Source organism: Pan paniscus, chromosome 10, assembly GCF_029289425.2.
Source record: "Pan paniscus chromosome 10, NHGRI_mPanPan1-v2.0_pri, whole genome shotgun sequence".
In the NCBI taxonomy this organism is placed as follows: domain Eukaryota; kingdom Metazoa; phylum Chordata; class Mammalia; order Primates; family Hominidae; genus Pan; species Pan paniscus.
Genome location: NC_073259.2, coordinates 45,053,639 through 45,073,028, shown reverse-complemented (window position 1 = coordinate 45,073,028; position 19,390 = coordinate 45,053,639). Strand labels below are relative to the sequence as shown.

At 49.1% G+C, this 19,390-nt stretch overlaps 1 protein-coding gene across 1 annotated transcript; it reads right to left on the bottom strand.

Moving 5' to 3' along the window:
- Positions 1–15,637: 15,637 nt before the first annotated feature.
- LOC103782837 (tubulin alpha-1B chain) lies at positions 15,638–19,341 on the bottom strand. The gene is made up of 4 exons (XM_008951160.3): positions 19,135–19,341; positions 17,350–17,572; positions 17,095–17,243; positions 15,638–16,794 (listed from the first exon to the last, which is right to left on the bottom strand). Exons 1-4 carry the CDS (start codon positions 19,135–19,137, stop codon positions 15,814–15,816), a joined length of 1,356 nt encoding a protein of 451 aa, XP_008949408.1. The 5' UTR covers positions 19,138–19,341; the 3' UTR covers positions 15,638–15,813.
- Positions 19,342–19,390: the final 49 nt, after the last annotated feature.

The window sequence follows — 19,390 nt, the reverse complement described above, 5'->3', positions numbered from 1 at the left end:
CCAGCACACTTAGCTGATTCTGCCATGTTGCTCAGGCTGGTCTTGAACTCCTGGGCCCAAGCTGTCGGCCTGCCTTGACCTCCCAAAGTGCAGGGATTACAGGCGTGAGCCAACAGACCCGACCTCCTCTAAATTCTTAAAGCAACATCCAGCTGCATAGTTCAGTGAGCAGTTAAAAATTGGCCATAGCCGCGCGCGGTGGCTCACGCCTGCAATCCCAGTACTTTGGGAGGCTGAAGTGGGCGGATCAAGAGGTCAGGAGATCGAGACCATCCTGCCTAACACGGTGAAACCCCATCTCTACTTAAAACATAAAAAATTAGCCGGGCGTGGTGGCAGGCGCCTGTAGTCCCAGCTACTCGGGAGGCTGAGGGAGGAGAATGGCGTGAACCCGGGAGGCGGAGCTTGCAGTGAGCCGAGATCGCGCCACTGCACTCCAGCCTGGGTGACAGAGCGAGACTCCATCTCAAAAAAAAAAAAAAAAAAGAAATTGGCCATAAGGCCGGGCGCGGTGGCTCACGCCTGTAATCCCAGCACTTTGGGAGGCCGAGACGGGTGGATTACCTGAAGTCAGGTGCCGAGAGCAGCTCGGTCGGGGAGACCCTAACCCAGCGGCACTAGAGGAATTAAAGACACACAGAAATATAGAGGTGTGAAGTGGGAAATCAGGGGTCTCACAGCCTTCAGAGCTGAGAGCCAGGAACAGAGATTTACCCAACAGCAAGCCAGTCATTAGCATTGTTTCTGTAGATATTAGATTAACTGAAAGTATCCCTTATGGGAAACAAAGGGATGGGCAGAGATAAAGGGATGGGTTGGGCTAGTTATCTGCAGCAGGAGCATGTCCTTAAGGCACAGATTGCTCATGCTATTGTTTGTGGTTTAAGAACGCCTTTAAGCGGTTTTCCGCCCTGGATGGACCAGGTGTTCCTTGCCCTCATTCCAGTAAACCCACAACCTTCCAGCGGGGCATTATGGCCATCATGAATATGTCACAGTGCTGCAGAGATTTTGTTTATGGCCAGTTTTGGGGCCAGTTTATGGCCAGATTTTGGGGGGGGCTTGTTCCCAACAGTCAGGAGTTCAGGACCACCCTGGCCAACAGGGTGAAACCCTGTCTCTACTAAAAAATACAAAAATTAGCTGGGCATGGTGGTGGGTACTGTAATCCCAGCTACTTGGGAGGCTGAGGCAGGAGAATCACTTGAACATGGGAGTTGGAGGTTGCGGTGAGCTGAGATCGCACCATTGCGCTACAGCCTGGGCAACAAGAGCGAAACTCCGTCTCTAAAAAAATAATTGTCCATATATGCATTGTTTCATAATATTTGTCCTCTTGAGCTGTTATTTAAATATTTTGTATTGTTTAACTTTACCTTCATTTATGTTTTTCCTCTTTTCCTCCTGTCTTCTCCTCTTCAAGAATTAGAAACTCATATTTGGCTTCTTTTTTTTTTTTTTTTTTTTTTGAGATGGAGTTTCACTCTTGTTGCCCAGGCAGGAGTGCAATGGCACGATCTTGGCGTACCGCAACCTCCACCTCCCGGGTTCAAGCGATTCTCTTGCCTCAGCCTCCAGAGTAGCTGGGATTACAGGCGCTCCCCCATGACTGGCTAATTTTGTGTTTTTAGTAGAGACGGGGTTTCTCCTTGTTGGTCAGGCTGGTCTCCAACTCCTGAACTCAGGTGATCCGCCCGCCTCAGCCTCCCAAAGTGCTGGGATTACAGGCATGAGCCACCGCGCCAGGCCCATATTTGGCTTCTAATTCATCCCCTTCTTTTCTTCCCCAAAACTTAACCCAGTGCAGTTCTTATAATAAACACTTAAACAGGGCCGGGCACTGCAGTTCACGCCTGTAATCCCAGCACTTTGGGAAGCTGAGGCAGGCGGATCACCTGAGCTCAGGAGTTTGAGATCAGTCTGACCAACATGGAGGAACCCTGTCTCTACTAAAAATACATAACTAGCCGGTCGTGGTGGCACATGCCTGTAATCCCAGCTACTGAGGAGGCTGAGGCAGGAGAATCACTTGAACCCAGGAGGCAGAGGTTGCAGTTAGCCAAGATCATGCCATTGCAATCCAGCCTGGGAGCGAAACTCCGTCTCAAAAAAAAAAAAAAAGGACCAACCTGGGTAACACATGACCCTATCTCTACAAAAAATGTATGAAATTAGCAAGGCGTGGTGGCATGTCCCCGTAGTTCTAAGATACTCAGGAGACTGAAGCAGGAGAATCACTTGACCCCAGGAAATCGAGGCTACAGTGAGCTATCATGGGACCACTGCATTCCAGCCTGCACAACAAAGTGAAACCCTGTTTTTATTTTGTTAAAAAAAAAAAAAGAAAGAAAAGAAAGAAAGAGAAGAAAGAAAACTTCCTGCCTACTCTAAGACTACTTTCAGGGTGATTTTGTTCTCAGGACTTTCTGGGTCTTTGGAAAGAGCTTATTTAGGTATTTAGCTAACTCTTTTTTTTTTTTTTTTTTTTTTTTGGCTCTGTCACCTAGGCTGGAGTGCAGTGGCTCGATCTCTTGTAACCTCTGCCTCCTGGGTTCAAGCAATTCTCCTGCCTCAGCCTCCCAAGTAACTGGGATTACAGGTGCCCGCCACCATGCTCAGCTAATTTTTGTATTTTTGGTAGACACAGGGTTTCACCATGTTTGTCAGGCTGGTCTCGAACTCCTGCCCTCAGGTGATCCACCCACCTCAGCCTCCCAAAGTGCTGGGATTACAGGTGTGAGCCACCGCACCCAACCAGAGCTCATCTGACTCTGAACTATAACTTTTTTCTTCTCTCTGGTCAAAATAGGACAAATTTCTAGAAATTTTGGAATATCCCTCTTTTCTAGGGTGCCAGGGAAACCAGAAAACCAGGAATTTCCTAAGCAAGTCCTTCCTGCATCTGAGAACTTTTTGATGTTGTCGTTGGGAGTTAGGAGGAGAAGAATTTTAGAAACACGTTGGCCGGGCGCAGTGGCTCACACCTGTAATCCCAGTGCTTTGGCAGGCCGAGGCGGGCGGATCACCTGAGGTCGGGAGTTTGAGACCAGCCTGACCAACATGGAGAAACCCTGTCTCCACTAAAAATACAAAATTAGCCAGGCATGGTGGCGCATGCCTGTAATCCCAGCTACTTGGGAGGCTGAGGCAGGAGAATCACTTTAACTTGGGAGGCAGAGGTTGCGGTTAGCTGAGATCACACCATTGCACTCCAGCCTGGGCAACAAAGCGTGAAACTCTGTCTCAAAAGAAAAGAAAAGAAAAGAAAAGAAACATGCTTTGAGGGATTCAATTCTAATTCTTCCTCCCTACCTATCTGACCTCTCCAAAAATATTTGAGAGAAGAATTATAATGAAAGATTGGCTTGAGACAGCAAGAAAAAATTTGTGAAATTATAGACTCTGGGAATGGAGAGGTATATTAGAAGTTATCGGGTCTACCTGTTTGTAGGGAAAAGAAGGAGAGATCAGACTGTCACTGTGTCTATGTAGAAAGGAAAGACATAAGAGACTCCATTTTGAAAAAGACCTGTACTTTAAACAATTGCTTTGCTGAGATGTTGTTAATTTGTAGCTTTGCCCCAGCCACTTTGACCCAACCACTTTGATCCAATCTGGAGCTCACAAAAACATGTGTTGTATGAAATCAAGGTTTAAGGGATCTAGGGCTGTGCAGGACATGCCTTATTAACAAAATGTTTACAAGCAGTATACTTGATAAAAGTCATTGCCATTCTCTAGTCTCAATAAACCAGGGGCACAATGCACTGTGGAAAGCCGCAGGGACCTCTGCCCTTGAAAGCAGGATATTGTCCAAGGTTTCTCCCCACGTGATAGTCTGAAATATGGCCTCGTGGGATGAGAAAGACCTGACTGTCCCCCAGCCCGACATCCGTAAAGGGTCTGTGCTGAGGTGGATTAGTAAAAGAGGAAGGCCTCTTGCAGTTGAGATAGAGGAAGGCCACTGTCTCCTGCCTGCCCCTGGCAACTGAATGTCTCGGTATAAAACCCGATTGTACATTTGTTCAATTCTGACATAGGAGAAAAACCACCCAATGGTGGGAGGTGAGACATGTTTGCAGTAATGCTGCTTTGTTATTCTTTACTCCACTGAGATGTTTGGGTGGAGAGAAACATAAATCTGGCCTACATGCACGTCCAGGCATAGTACCTTCCCTTGAACTTAATTATGATATAGATTCTTTTGCTCACATGTTTTTTGTAGACCTTCTCCTTATTATCACCCTGCTCTCCTACTACATTCCTTTTTGCTGAAATAATGAAAATAATAATCAATAAAAACTGAGGGAACTCAGAGGCCGGTGCCGGTGCAGATCCTTGGTGTGCTGAGTGCCGGTCTCCTGGGCCCACTATTGTTTCTCTATACTTTGTCTCTGTGTCTTATTTCTTTTCTCAGTCTCTCGTCCCACCCGACTAGAAATACCCACAGGTGTGGAGGGGCAGGGCACCCCTTCAACTGTTTGTGCTTCATGACATAGACCAGGGGTCCTCAACCGCCGGGTGCAGACCATGGCCTGTTAGGAACCAGCCCACACAGCAGGAGGTGAGGGGTGGGCAAGCAAGCATTACTGCCTGAGCTCCACCTCCTGTCAGATCAGCAGTGGCATTAGATTCTCATAGGAGCTAGAACTGTGTTGTGAACTGTGGATCTAGGTTGGGCGCTTCTTATAAGAATCTAATGCCAGATGATCTGAGGTAGAACAGTTTCATCCTGAAACCACCCCTCACCACACACACCATTCATGGAAAAATTGTCTTCCACAAAACCTGCCCCTGGTACCAAAAAGGTTGGGGACCACTGACCGCTGAATAGATGGCATACTGGATCGTTGTTGATGCTGGCTAATTTTTAGAAAGTGAACTGCAGTCTTATTCCCCATCTTTTGCTGTGCCCTCTGGGGTTTTGAGGAATGAATCTACTGCCATTTCTAGAACACGGCCCTACATTGGGTTTCTCTTTTCTAAGCTAAACATCCTCAGTTCTCTGAGATTCTCTGCCTAGTACTCCTTACCACTCTCCTCACCCCTTTGAGAAAGCTCCATTGTCTATGTTCCTCTTGAAGCCCAGACTGGATAAGAGATTACACAGGCCAGATGCAGTGGCTCACACCCATATTCTCAGCACTTTGGGAAGCCAAAGTGGGTGGATTGCCTGAGCTCAGGAGTTGGAGACCAGCCTGGGCAACATGGCAAAACCCTGTCTCTACAAAAAATACAAAAATTAGCTGGACATTGTAGCATGCCTGTAGTCCCAGCTACTCAGGAGACTGAGGTGGGAGGAGTGATTGAACCCAGGGGGTGGAGGCCGCAGTGGGCCGAGATTGTGCTACTGCATTCCAGCCTGGGAGTCTGGGCAACAGTGCAAGACTCTGTCTCAAAAAAAAAAAAAAAAAAAAAAAAAGACAATAACAAAAAAATCAACAACAACAACAAAGAGATTACACCGGGTGAGCAGTGAAGAGGATGGTGGGAATACTCACCTGCCTAGCTTTGAGCACTGTTATATAGAAGGAATATCTAGGGTGACCGCTTATTCTGGTAGCTGGGTCACAACCCAGCTCGTGGAACACATTGATTTGCTCATAGTGAGGCAGCAGAAGTTTCTACATGCCAGTATGATGAGATGCTAGGGCCAGAGAAGCTGAGGGATCTTTTTTTGGCTTGGGACATCTTCTTGATGAAGAAGCTTTATTATTTTATTTTATTTATTTATTTTTTGAAATGGAGTCTCACTCCACACATAGGCTGGAGTGCAGTGGCATGATCCAGCTCACTGCAGCCTCCACCTCCTGGGTTCAAGCAATTCTTCTGCTTCAGACTCCTGAGGAGTTGGGACTACAGGTACATGCCACCGCTCCTGGCTAATTTTTGTATTTTCAGCAGAAACAGGGTTTCATCGTGTTGGCCAGGCTGGTCTTGAACTCCTGACCTCAAGTGATCCTCCCACCTCAGCCTCCCAAAGTGTTGGGATTACAGGTGTGAGCCACTATGATGAAGAATCTTTAGAATACAGAAGAAGCCTTCCTATCCACTTCCATTTGATGTCTCTATCCACCTTTTACTCTCTGCCTGAGGCCCCTTAGAGCTTTGGCCCTGGGCTTAGTCTGAAAGTGGGGAGAAGTAGATGGATAGTCATCTCTAGCTTTCAGAGTTAAAAATGTTTTTTTGTTTGTTTGGTTTTTGAATGGTTGTTTTTTTTTTGAGGCAGAGTCTTGGGGTCTTGGTCTGGCACCTAGGCTGGAGTGCAATGAAGCAGTCTCAGCTCACTGCATCCTCAACCTCCCAGGTTCAAGTGATCCTCCCACCTCAGCCTCCCAGGCAGCTGGGACCAAAGGCATGTACCACCACCAGGCTAATTTTTAAATTTTTTTTAGAGACAGGGTCTCACTAGTTGCCCAAGTTGGTCTCAAACTTCTGATCTCAAGTGATCTTCCTTCCTTGGCCTCCGAAAGTGCTGGTACTACAAGTCTGAGCCATTGTGCCTGGCCCATTTGACTAATCTTAAAAAACAAAAACAAACAAACGAAAAACTGTGGAGCATTTATCTAATGGAATTTTTTTTTTTTTTTTGAGACAGAGTCTCGCTCTGTCGCCCAGGCTGGAGTACAGTGGCACGATCTTGGCTCACTGCAAGCTCCGCCTCCCGGGTTCACGCCATTCTCCTGCCTCAGCCTCCCAAGTAGCTGGGACTACAGGCGCCCACCACCACGCCCAGCTAATTTTTTGTATTTTTAGTAGAGACGGGGTTTCACCGTGTTAGCCAGGATGGTCTCGATCTCCTGACCTCGTGATCCACCCGCCTCGGCCTGCCAAAGTGCTGGGATTACAGGCGTGAGCCACCGCGCCCAGCCTGGATTTTTTTTTTTTAATCTGGTAGAGGCTGGACATGGTGGCTCACGCCTGTAATCCCAGACTTTGGGAGGCCGAGATGGGCGGATCACGAGGTCAGGAGATCGAGACCATCCTGGCTAACACGGTGAAACCCCATCTCTACTAAAAAAAATACAAAAGATTAGCCAGGCGTGGTGGTGGGCGCCTGTAGTCCCAGCTACTGGGGAGGCTAAGGCAGGAGAATGGCGTGAACCCGGGAGGCGGAGCTTGCAGTGAGCCAAGATCGGGCCACTGTACTCCAGCCTGGGCGGAAGGGCGAGACTCCGTCTCCAAAAAACAAAACAAAACAAAACAAACAAAAAAAATTAGCCGGGCTTGGTGGCGCATGCCTGTAATCCTAGCTACTCAGGAGGCCGAGGCAGGAGAATTGCTTGAACCCGGGAGGCAGAGGTTATGGTGAGCTGAGATCACGCCATTGCACTCTAGCCTGGGCAACAAGAGCAAAACTCTGTCTCAAAAAAAAAAAAAAAAAAAAAAGAGGGCGAAGCAGGAAAGGATTGCTTGAGCTCAGAATTTTGAGACCAGCCTGGACAACATGGTGAGACTCCATCTCTACAAAAAATTTAAAAATTAGCCGGGGGTGATGGTCGGTGCCTGTAGTCCCAGCTACCCAAGACGCTGAGCTGGGAGGATCCCTTGAGTCCAGGAGGTCAAGGCAGCAGTGAGCTGAGATCGAATCACTGCAATCCAGCCTGGACACAAGAGCTAGACCCTGTCTTCAGAAAAAAAACTCTGGTAGGGAAGAAATATATGAATTAAATAATCGCACAAATGTATATTTACAAAATATTACAAATGTGAGAAAAGTAGAGGTTCTATGAAAATATATAGTAGAAAATATGGCCTATTCTGACCTAGTCTCCAAGTCCTTGAAGAAATGACATTTGGGCTTTCTTCGTTGAAGGGAGAGTATGCGTTAACTGGACAAAGGTGTTGGGGGCTCTTATGGCAATAGAAGATACCACAGGCAGAGGAAAGAGTATGTTTAAAGGCTCAGGCATGAATGAGGTGATGAGCTTGATTCTGTCTAGTTGGGCATGATAACATACAGCAGGCTGTCAGTTGGGAGTGGGTGTGGTAGAGCATTTGAGTATCATTTTGGCTTATGAACTAGATAGCAGAGAGGTGGAAGCTAGCCTTAGCAACACAATGACATCAGTGTCTACATGATGATGCCCACATTGTCAGGTGGTTATTGACTTTGTATCAATATTGAGTTTAGATTAATATGACAACAGGCTCCTCCCTTACTACATGTTGATCCCAAGGCGTTTTTTGTTTTGTTTTGTTTTTTTGAGACGGAGTCTCACTCTGTTGCCCAGGCTGGAGTGCAGTAACACTAACTTGGCTCACTGCAACCTTCACCTCCCAGGTTCAAGCAATTCTCCTGCCTCAGCCTCCTGAGTAGCTGGGATTACAGGCACCTGCCACACGCCTGGCTAATTTTTGTATTTTTAGTAGAGACAGGGTTTCATCATGTTGGCCAGGCTGGTCTCGAACTTCTGACTTCAAGTGATCCACCCTCCTTGGCCTCCCAAAGTGCTGAGATTACAGGCGTAAGCCACCACGCCTGGCCCAATGACATGTTTTTTTTGTTGTTTTTTTTTGAGATGGAGTTTCGCTTCTGTTGCCCAGGCTGAAGTGCAATGGCGTGATCTGGGTTCACTGCAACCTCCGCCTCCCAGTTTCAAGCGATTCTCCTGTCTCAGCCTCCCGAGTAGCTGGGATTACAGGCGCATCCCACCATGCCTGGCTAATTTTCGTATTTTTAGTAGAGACGGGGTTTCACCATATTGGCCAGGCTGGTATTGAACTCCTGACCTCAGGTGATCTGCCCGCCTCAGCCTCCCGAAGTGCTGGGATTACAAGCGTGAGCCACCATGCCTGGCCAAGGCCATGTTTTTATACACATCCTACCTCAGGGATGCACCCTAGAGGAAGGAGCTGAGGTCAAGAAACTCCTTTGGTGTGGTGTTTTCTGTAGCCTCCTGATTCACAGTGGCCTAGCATGAGGCCCAGCTGCCTCCAGTCATGGACAGAAGAAAAAGTGACAAGTGTGTGAATGCTAGGGATGGCAGGTCAGTCACTTCCGGTTTGTTGGTCATCTTTTCAGCACAGGTCCAAGATGACAAGGGCAGAGTTCACAAATCTGAGCTTGGCTCTCCTGGATGGAGAACTACTTGTCAGTGGTGCCATCTGCAGGGCGTTAAGGAATTTGCCAGGAGTTTGATGGGATTGGGAGGGGAATATGGCATCTCCAGATAAAATGCTCTTCTCTCCTCCTTTGCTCAAGCCTCTTAGTTTAAGCACATCCCTAAATCACAGCCTGGGTCCTCGGTAAGGCTGAAAGACTCATGTCCTTCTGATCTCGTGGCGGGCAATATTTAAGGCTTCTAGTCCTACAAGGCAGGACACAAGGCTGTGGTATCTCTCCCCTTCGTCCCTACCAATTAAATCTGTCATCTCTAAAATGAGGCATCTCTTTTCATTTTAACAGTGAACTCAAGGAGGGGATGAACAGTAGGTTGTGAAGGCATTTAAGCATTCTGTGTTAAAAAAAGAAGGTATCTATGTAGTTAAGTTTAGTTATCATTGTTATTATCATCATCCTTTTCATCTCTAAGTAAACCCTTCTTGGGCTTTTAAAAATTTATATTCGGCCGGGCGCGGTGGCTCACGCCTGTAATCCCAGCACTTTGGGAGGCCGAGACGGGCGGATCACGAGGTCAGGAGATCGAGACTGTCCTGGCTAACACAGTGAAACCCCGTCTCTACTGAAAATACAAAAAATTAGCCAGGCGTGGTTGCAGGCGCCTGTAGTCCCAGCTACTCGGGAGGCTGAGGCAGGAGAATGGCGTGAACCCGGGAGGCGGAGCTTGCAGTGAGCCGAGATTGTGCCACTGCACTCCAACCTGGGCGACAGAGCAAGACTCCGTCTCAAAAAAAAAAAATTATGTTCATTGGCTGGGCACGGTGGCTCATCCCTGTAATCCCAGCATTTTGGGAGGCCGAGGCAGGCAGATCACCTGAGGTCAGGAATTCAAGACCAGCCTGGCCAATGTGGTGAAACCCTGTCTCCAATAAAAATACAAAAAAATTAGCTGGGGCGTGGTGGCAGACAAAAAAATTAGCCGGGGCGTGGTGGCGGGTGCCTGTAATCCCAGCTACTCGGGAGGCTGAGGCAGGAGAATCACTTGAACTCGGGAGTTGGAGGATGCAGTGAGCCAAGATCACACCACTGCACTCCAGGCTGGATGTCAGAGTTAGACTTCATCTCCAAAAAGAAGAAGAAGAAGGAAAAAAAGTTATACTTATTTTCTGAATAAATGGCCTATTCTTCTGTAGCAGCTCTGGAGTATGGCTGAGCAGACATGTCAAGACCTGGGATGCAGTGCCCCTCATCTCCCAACTTGGACGCACATCTCTAAGTTTACAGGTCCAAGGCCGGGCGCCGTGGCTCATGCCTGTAATCCCAGCACTTTGGGAGGCCGAGACGGGCGGATCACGAGGTCAGGAGATTGAGACCATCCTGGCTAACACAGTGAAACCCCGTCTCTACTAAAAATACAAAAAATTAGCCAGGCGTGGTGGCGGGCGCCTGTAGTCCCAGCTACTTGGGAGGCTGAGGCAGGAGAATGGCGTGAACCCGGGAGGCGGAGCTTGCAGTGAGCCGAGATTGCGCCACTGCACTCCAGCCTGGGCAACAGTGAGACTCTGTCTCAAAAAAAAAAAAAAAAAAAAAAAAAGTTTACAGGTCCTTCCAGACTCTAAAGCCCTACTTGCTACCCCTTCTGAGAAAGGCAGAATGGAAATCTATAGTGTAAAAGGGAAAATAGTCCCAGAAGATTAAGGGGCCCTGATTAGTGACAGAACAAGAGGCTAACCAAATGTCTCTGTTCCCTAGGCCCCTCCCCTGAGACTTGACAAAGAAGCCTGGGCCCTGAAACAGAGTGAGAGTTCCAAAACCTTAGGGCTTAAAGTTTACATTGAGTAGAACAATAAAGAATCTGGCTGGGCCAGGCGCAGTGGCTCACGCCTGTAATCCCAGCACTTCGGGCTGCCGAGGCGTGTGGATCACGAGGTTAGGAAATCAAGACCATCCTGGCTAACATGGTGAAACCCCGTCTCTACTAAAAATACAAAAAATTAGCCGGGTGTGGTGGCGGGTGCCTGTAGTCCCAGCTACTCGGGAGGCTGAGGCAGGAGAATGGCGTGAACCCAGGAGGCGGAGCTTGCAGTGAGCCGAGATTGCGCCACTGCACTGTAGCCTGGGCGAGACTCCGTCTCAAAAAAGAAAAAAAAGAATCTGGCTGGCCGGGCGGGGTGGCTCGTGCCTGTATTCCCAGCACTTTGGGAGGCCGAGGTGGGTGGATCACGAGGTCAGGAGATGGAGACCATCCTGGCTAACACGGTGAAACCCCGTCTCTACTAAAAATACAAAAAACTAGCCGGGCGTAGTGGCGGCCACCTGTAGTCCTAGCTACTCGGGAGGCTGAGGCAGGAGAATGACGTGAACCCGTGAGGGAGAGCTTGCAGTGAGCCGAGATGGTGCCACTGCACTCCAGCCTGGGTGACAGAGTGAGACTCCGTCTCAAAAAAAGAAAAAGAAAAAGAAAAAGAAAAAGAATCTGGCCTAAGAGAGAAATTACCATTATTTATTTTTGGTTCCCTAGAAGCAGTTTTTTTTTTTTTTTTTTGGAAACAAAGCCTCACTGTCGCCCAGGTTAGACTGCAGTGGCGCGATCTCGGCTCACTGCAAGCTCCGCCTCCTGGGTTCACGCCATTCTCCTGCCTCAGCCTCCCAAGTAGCTGGGACTAAAGGCACCCGCCACCACTCCCGGCTAATTTTTTGTATTTTTAGTAGAGACGGGGTTTCACCACGTTAGCCAGGATGGTCTCCATCTCCTGACCTCGTGATCCACCCGCCTCGGCCTCCCAAAGTGCTGGGATTACAGGCGTGAGCCACCGCGCCCGGCCTCCCTAGAAGCATTCTATGGGTATTACCAGGCACTGTACTTGCTGCCCAGGCAGAGGTATAGATAAGATGACTGCAGTGCCATTTCATTCTAGCCATCCCCTCCCCCATGGCCCACACATAATATATCATTTAACTCAAGGCCTTAACTTATAATTATTAGTATTCATCTTGGCCTGGTGTGGTGGCTCACCCTTGTAATCCCAGCAGTTTGGGAAGCCAAGGAGGGAGGATCACTTGAGGTCAGGAGTTTGAGACCAGCCTGGCCAACATGGCAAAACCCCGTCTCTACTAAAAATACAAAAATTAGCTGGGCATGGTGGTGCAGGCCTGTAATCTCAGCTACTCAGGAGGCTGAGGCAGGAGAATCCCTTGAACCTAGGAGGCAGAGGTTGCAGTGAGCCGAGACTGAGCCACTGCACTCCAGCCTGGCAATAGAGCGAGACTCCATCTCAAGAAAAAAAAAATAGTAGTTATCTTGATGTATAAAACAATTTAAAATTTTTTTTTTCCTTTGAGACGGAGTTCGCGCTTATCACCAAGGCTGGAGTGCAATGGCATGATCTCGGCTCACTGCAAGCTCTGCCTCCCGGGTTCAAGCAATTCTCCTGTCTCAGCCTCCCAGGTAGCTGGGATTACAGGTGCCCACCACCACGCCCAGCTAATTTTTGTATTTTTAGTAGAGACGGGGTTTCACCATGTTGGCCTGGTTGGTCTCGAACTCCTGACCTCAGGTGATCCACCCACCTTGGCCTCCCAAAGTGCTGGGATTACAGGAGTGAACTACTGTGCCCAGCTTAAAATGTTTTATTGTATATTTTTGAGAGTTTCACTCTGTCACCGAGGCTGGGGTGCAGTGGCATAATCTCAGCGTGAGCCCCCACGCCCAGCCACTAATTTTGTATTTTTAGTAGAGTTGGGGTTTTGCCACGTTGGCCTGGCTGGTCTCAGTCTCCTGACCTCAGGTGATCCACCTACTTTGGGCTCCCAAAGTGATAGGATTACAGGCGTGAGCTGCTGTGCCCGGGCCTCTCAGTTCTTTAAAGGTGTCTGCAGCTCGGCACACCCAGAGACTCATGCCTGTAATCCCAGCACTTTGGGAGGCCGAGGCGGGCAGATCACGAGGTCAGGAGTTCGAGACCAGCCTGGCCAACATGTTGAAACCCCAACTCTACTAAAAATACAAAAATTAGCCAGGCTTGGTGGCAGGTGCCTGTAATCCCAGCTACTCGGGAGGCTGAGGCAGGAGAATCACTTGAACCCGGGAGGCTGAGGTTGCAGTGAGCCGAGACCACACCACTGCACTCCAGCCTGGGAGACAGAGCGAGACTCCGTCTCAAAATAAATAAATAAATAAATAAATAAATAAATAATAAAATAAAATAAAAAATAAATAAAGATGTCTGCTTTCCCTTGGAGCCTGTGATGGCTACATTTTTGTTGCTATGCTAGGCCTGTAGGCTCCCCACCAAAGCTTTTTCTCTGAATTGTTCATGCCAAATCAGATTACCTTTGGAGCTGAGAGTTGCAGTCATCCCTTAGTATCCCTGGAAGATATCAAAATCCATGAATGCTCAAGTTCCTTATATAGAGAACTCTGGTGTTTGCATGTAACCTGCACACATCTTCCTGTATACTTTAAGTCATTTCCAAATTACTTATAATACCTAATACAATGTGAATGCTATGCAAATAATTGTTATACTGTATCATTTAGTGAATAAAGGGGACAAGTATATGTTCAGTTCAGACACAACTATCCATTTTTCCAAATATATATTTTGAGATAGGGTCTTTCTCTGGCACCCAGACATGAATGCAGCAGCACAATTACACTGGCTAATTTGTTTTTGTTTTAGTTTTGTAATGACAGGGTCTCCCTAGGTTGCCTAGGCTGGTCTCAAACTCCTGGGCTCAAGTGATCCTCCCGCCTTCACCAAAGTGCTGGTATTATAGGCATGAACCACTATGGCCGGTTGCTTCCAAGTATTTTCAATCCAGTTAGTCAAATCTAGATATGGAGCCCACAGATAGGGAGGGCTGACTACATTTTGTAAATTTATAGGATTTATGGGCTAAAAAAAAAAAAAAAAAAAAAAAAAAACTGGGAAAATTGTAGACTTCCCTACTTTTTTTTTTTTTGAGATGAAGTTTTGCTCTTGTTGCCCAGGCTGGAGTGCAATGGCGCGATTTCTGCTCACTGCAAGCTCCGCCTCCCGGGTTCAAGCAATTCTGTTTTTGCTTTTTTTTTGAGATGGCGTCTTGCTCTGTCGCCCAGGCTGGAGTGCAGTGGCACAATTTCTGCTCACTGCAAGCTCCGCCTCCCGGGTTCATGCCATTCTCCTGCCTCAGCCTCCCGAGTAGCTGGGACTACAGGTGCCCACCACCACGCCCAGCTAATTTTTTGTATTTTTAGTAGATACGGGGTTTCACCGTGTTAGCCAGGATGGTCTCGATCTCCTAACCCCGTGATCCGCCCGCCTCGGCCTCCCAAAGTGCTTGGGATTACAGTTGTGAGCCACCACGCCTGACCCAAGGTTCAAGCAATTCTGCCTCAGCCTCCTGAGTAGCTGGGATTACAGGAATGCGCCACGACGTCCGGCTAATTTTGTATTTTTAGTAGAGATGGAGTTTCTCCATGTTGGCCAGGCTGGTCTCAAACTCCTGACCCAGGTGATCCACCCGCCTCAAGCCTCCCAAAGCGTTGGGATTACAGGCATGAGCCACTGCGCCTGGCCTCTTCTTTTTAAAAAAACGCCTCATGTATTCTTTCAGTCTTGAACCAAGAAGACATCAAGGTCTTTAGCAGCCATAATTTTCCTGTGCTTTCCGGATTTGAAATCTACATTTTCTCCTAGGTTAAATCCTCTATTTACATTCTCTGTACCTACAAGTCTGTTACATGTAGCCAAAATACTTGAAAGGATGTAAACCATGCCAAATGCTATACTTTACAAATGTTGCCGCTTTATCCTCATGTAATGCAGTCCTCTCCCACCAATGCATATGGCTTATTGTTTAGCCTTCTTACCTAGCATGACTTTTATTGACCACCATCAGTTCTGGTCCTACTTTTTCCTATCACAATAGGGCTGGAAACAGCCTTTACCTCACCACCCTCAAATATTCCTAGTCAGATGTTTTTCCCAGGTCACTGTTTTTTCTTGACAGGATCTGTCACCAAGGCTGGAGTGCAGTGGTACAATCACAGCTCACCACAGCCTCAATCTCATCAGCCTCTCAAGTAGCTGGGCTTATAGGCTCACACCACCACACCCAAATTTTTGTTTTTGTAGATGGGGTTTCATCATGTCTCCCAGGCTGGTCTTGAATGCCTGGGATCAGAGGTGTGAGCCACCATGACCAGCCAAAGATCACTTGGAAATTTCTTAATTACACTAACAAGGTCAGCAGGCCACTTTAAACAGCAGCATCTCAGTGGATATTCAAAACTTACACTTTCTATACATTACTCATTAGTAACTACCCAGTCTTACTCTGAAGAGCTAAATGAGCTTTAGATTAGCAGAATGACTTTCCCCACCCCCTATGCAAGCGTTGAGGTGGTAAACTAGTCTGAGAATCTAGGGCTCCTGCCTTTCTAGTCTGTTGAGCTCCCTTTTCCCTAGAGGTACCTGCACAGTAAGTGGGATCCTTGACACCACCAGCATATTGCAGACTCTCTATACTCCAAGTATAGATAAGTCTAAAAACCAAGGCACTTTTAGAAAAAAACACAGGAAACAAAGCTTTTGATGTTAATGACTTTACTTTGAGATATGATGGAAAAATATTACAGGTACACATGGAAAAGACATGATCACCGAGTGAAAACAATCTAACCAGAAAGCTTTAACATCTGTCAGCTAAGCTGAAGCTGAAATTCTGGGAGCATGACATGCTGCAGGGCCAAAAGGAATGGATAATTAGTATTCCTCTCCTTCTTCCTCACCCTCTCCTTCAACAGAATCCACACCAACCTCCTCATAATCCTTCTCAAGGGCAGCCATATCTTCACGGGCCTCTGAAAACTCACCTTCCTCCATCCCCTCACCCACGTACCAGTGAACAAAGGCACGCTTGGCATACATCAGGTCAAACTTGTGGTCCAGGCGAGCCCAGGCCTCAGCAATGGCTGTGGTGTTGCTCAGCATGCACACAGCTCTCTGTACCTTGGCCAGGTCTCCACCAGGCACCACAGTGGGAGGCTGGTAGTTGATGCCAACCTTGAAGCCAGTGGGGCACCAATCCACAAACTGGATGCTGCGCTTGGTTTTGATGGTGGCAATGGCAGCATTGACATCTTTGGGAACCACGTCACCACGGTACAACAGGCAGCAAGCCATGTATTTACCATGGCGAGGGTCACATTTCACCATCTGGTTGGCTGGCTCAAAGCAAGCATTGGTGATCTCTGCTACAGAAAGCTGTTCATGGTAGGCTTTCTCAGCAGAGATGACAGGGGCATATGTGGCCAGAGGGAAGTGGATGCGGGGGTAGGGCACCAGGTTGGTCTGGAATTCTGTCAGGTCAACATTCAGGGCTCCATCAAATCTCAGGGAAGCAGTGATGGAGGACACAATCTGGCTAATAAGGCGGTTAAGGTTAGTGTAGGTTGGGCGCTCGATATCGAGGTTTCTACGACAGATGTCATAGATGGCCTCATTGTCTACCATGAAGGCACAATCAGAGTGCTCCAGGGTGGTGTGGGTGGTGAGGATGGAGTTGTAGGGCTCAACTACAGCTGTGGAAACCTGGGGCGCCGGGTAAATGGAGAACTCCAGCTTGGACTTCTTGCCATAATCAACTGAGAGACGTTCCATGAGCAGGGAGGTGAACCCAGAACCAGTTCCCCCACCAAAGCTGTGGAAAACCAAGAAGCCCTGAAGACCGGTGCACTGGTCAGCCTGCAGGGGAATAAAAAAATGTAATACTTTAATGCCAGGACACATTATCTTAGAATTTCTACTTAAACTTTTTAGATTACGAACCGTATCTCATTGATGTAAGCACAAGGAATTGGCAAAACAGACATATCCACAAACTGTCCATAACCTAGGGACTATCTGATTTAGAAGTCCAATTAATATAGCAAGCAGCCTATTCCACATTTTGGTAGGTGCCAAAGAATGAATGTCAGTCACTCCACCCAACTTGCACTGGAACTATCACACCACATTAAATGCATATTTACATGTGGTGCTTACCAGCTTGCGAATTCGGTCCAACACAAGGTCAATGATCTCCTTGCCAATGGTGTAGTGCCCTCGGGCATAGTTATTGGCAGCATCTTCCTTGCCTGTGATGAGCTGCTCAGGGTGGAAGAGCTGGCGGTAGGTGCCAGTGCGAACTTCATCTGGAGGAGGGAGAGAAGGACGGAGGGAGTGAGTGAGTGACAAGAGAAGCCCCTGGACAGACCTGTCCCAGCATCCTGGGATCTCAGGTTACTGAGGTCAACTCACCAATGACTGTGGGTTCCAAGTCTACAAACACAGCCCGGGGCACGTGCTTGCCAGCGCCCGTCTCACTGAAGAAGGTGTTGAAGGAGTCATCTCCTCCCCCAATAGTCTTGTCACTTGGCATCTGGCCATCGGGCTGGATGCCGTGTTCCAGGCAGTAGAGCTCCCAGCAGGCATTGCCAATCTGGACACCAGCCTGGCCAACGTGGATGGAGATGCACTCACGCTGCGGGAAGGAAAAAAGATATCACAATTTAAACCAATCTATTGATGACTGTCAAGTGGAACAAAATACTCATGCAATCTTTATTTTTTTAGAGATAAGGTCTGTCGCCCAGGCTTGAGTGCAGTGATGCCATCTAGGCTCATTGCAGCCTAGGCTCCAGTCATCCCCCCACCTCAGCCTCTGGAGCAGCTGGGACCACAGGCACAGGCCACCAAGCTGGCTAATTTTTTCATTTTTTTTGTGGAGATGAGGTCTGGCTGTGTTACCTAGGCTACTCACGTAATCTGAAAACGAATTTCCTTTTCTAAAGATCCTTTTCTAAGATGTACTATTCTTTTGAGAACAGCTACACTATAGTCTACGTTGCTTTTAATGAATGTTACCTTCCCATCCTAAACCGGGAAGGCCTCCTTCCAGACCAAGACAGCTCAGTCACAGCTTCCTCCTTTGGAGGACCAAGACAGGAAGGTGGGCATCCATCCAGCGCTCAGGCCCCAGAATCCCACTTTAGACTAGGTGGCCACATTTCCGGGCAGCTCCTAGCACAGGAAGCACGTGGCCAGACCAGCGCAGAAGAAATGTCTGTCCGCAGGGACAAGGGGCGGGGCTCTGCGGCACAGGATGAACGAGCAATTCCGGGCGCGCGCTCTTGCGCCCCCCGGCGGCGCTGCAGAGGCACGAAATGGCCACGTCTGCAAAGGCGCTGCCCAAGCCGCCCATCCTCCCTTGCCTGCCGGCATCGGGCTCAGCCTAACACCTCCACAGCAGTCTGAGCGCAGTAGGAGATTATCGGTGGCCCAGATCTGGGTCAAGATCCGATTTCCGTTCCCTCAAAATCCCTTACGGCCACCACCTGCTCCCCTGAATTCCTAACGCAGCAGGGAGAGACAGGTGGCCTCTACAGACTGTTGTGTACGAACTGTCCTAATACACTGGTGTAGAGCGGTACATTGACAGGGAGCTCTTCCGGAGTCCTCTTATTGCTTTCATCAAAAAAAGAACACTCAGGTTAACAGGAGACACGCCCTGTAGCCCTAGTCGCGTCGCGACCCAGAGCGCATGCGCAAACCGCAGTGGCGGTTTCCCGCCCAGGAGCGGCGGGAAGGTAACGGTCGCGCGTGCGCGCTTTTGTCTCCAGCTGCTTCCCACCCCCGCTTTTCGCGCTCAAGAGGAAGTGAGGGCTGGAAGAGTCCGCGCGCGCGTCCACCCAAGGCGGAGTAAGGGCATGCGCTGGAAAGGACTGCAGGGACTCGAGGGACCGCACCCAGGACACAGTTACGCGACAAAAGAGAGCTCCGGATACGGCGGAGGGCAGCCCGAGCCCCCCATCCCTTCCAGAGTCCGAGAAGAAATCCTGGCGCCCCTCGACCTTTCCGGGCCCCCGCTATTTACACACACCGAGGTCTCACCACTCCCGCCCTGGCCTCTCGCCTCGTTTTCCGCCCTCCAAACGGACGGCTCTGAGGCCAGCCCTTCCCGGCTGTATACAGGGCCCCAGCGCCCCGCCGGCTCGCTTTTCCCTGCTTCCCTGAAAGCAGCCGGGAGCCGCGCGGCTTACTCACCATAGTGGCTAGGGATTAGGAGGCGAAGGCGACAGGAGCAGACACCGGGTCCCGGTTACCGTCCCCGACAAGCTAAGAGTCGAGGTAAGTAACGCACTAGGGCGGGGCCGGCGCTGGAGCCTCTTAAGTAGCGGCTGCGGAGGGGCGGGCGGGCACAGGCGGTGCCGCGGTCGCTGGCCCCTCCTCCGGCCCCGCGCGCCCACTCCGCGCCCGGCCTGGCCGCCGCAGAGGCGGGCTCCGAGCCCCGAGCCCCCTC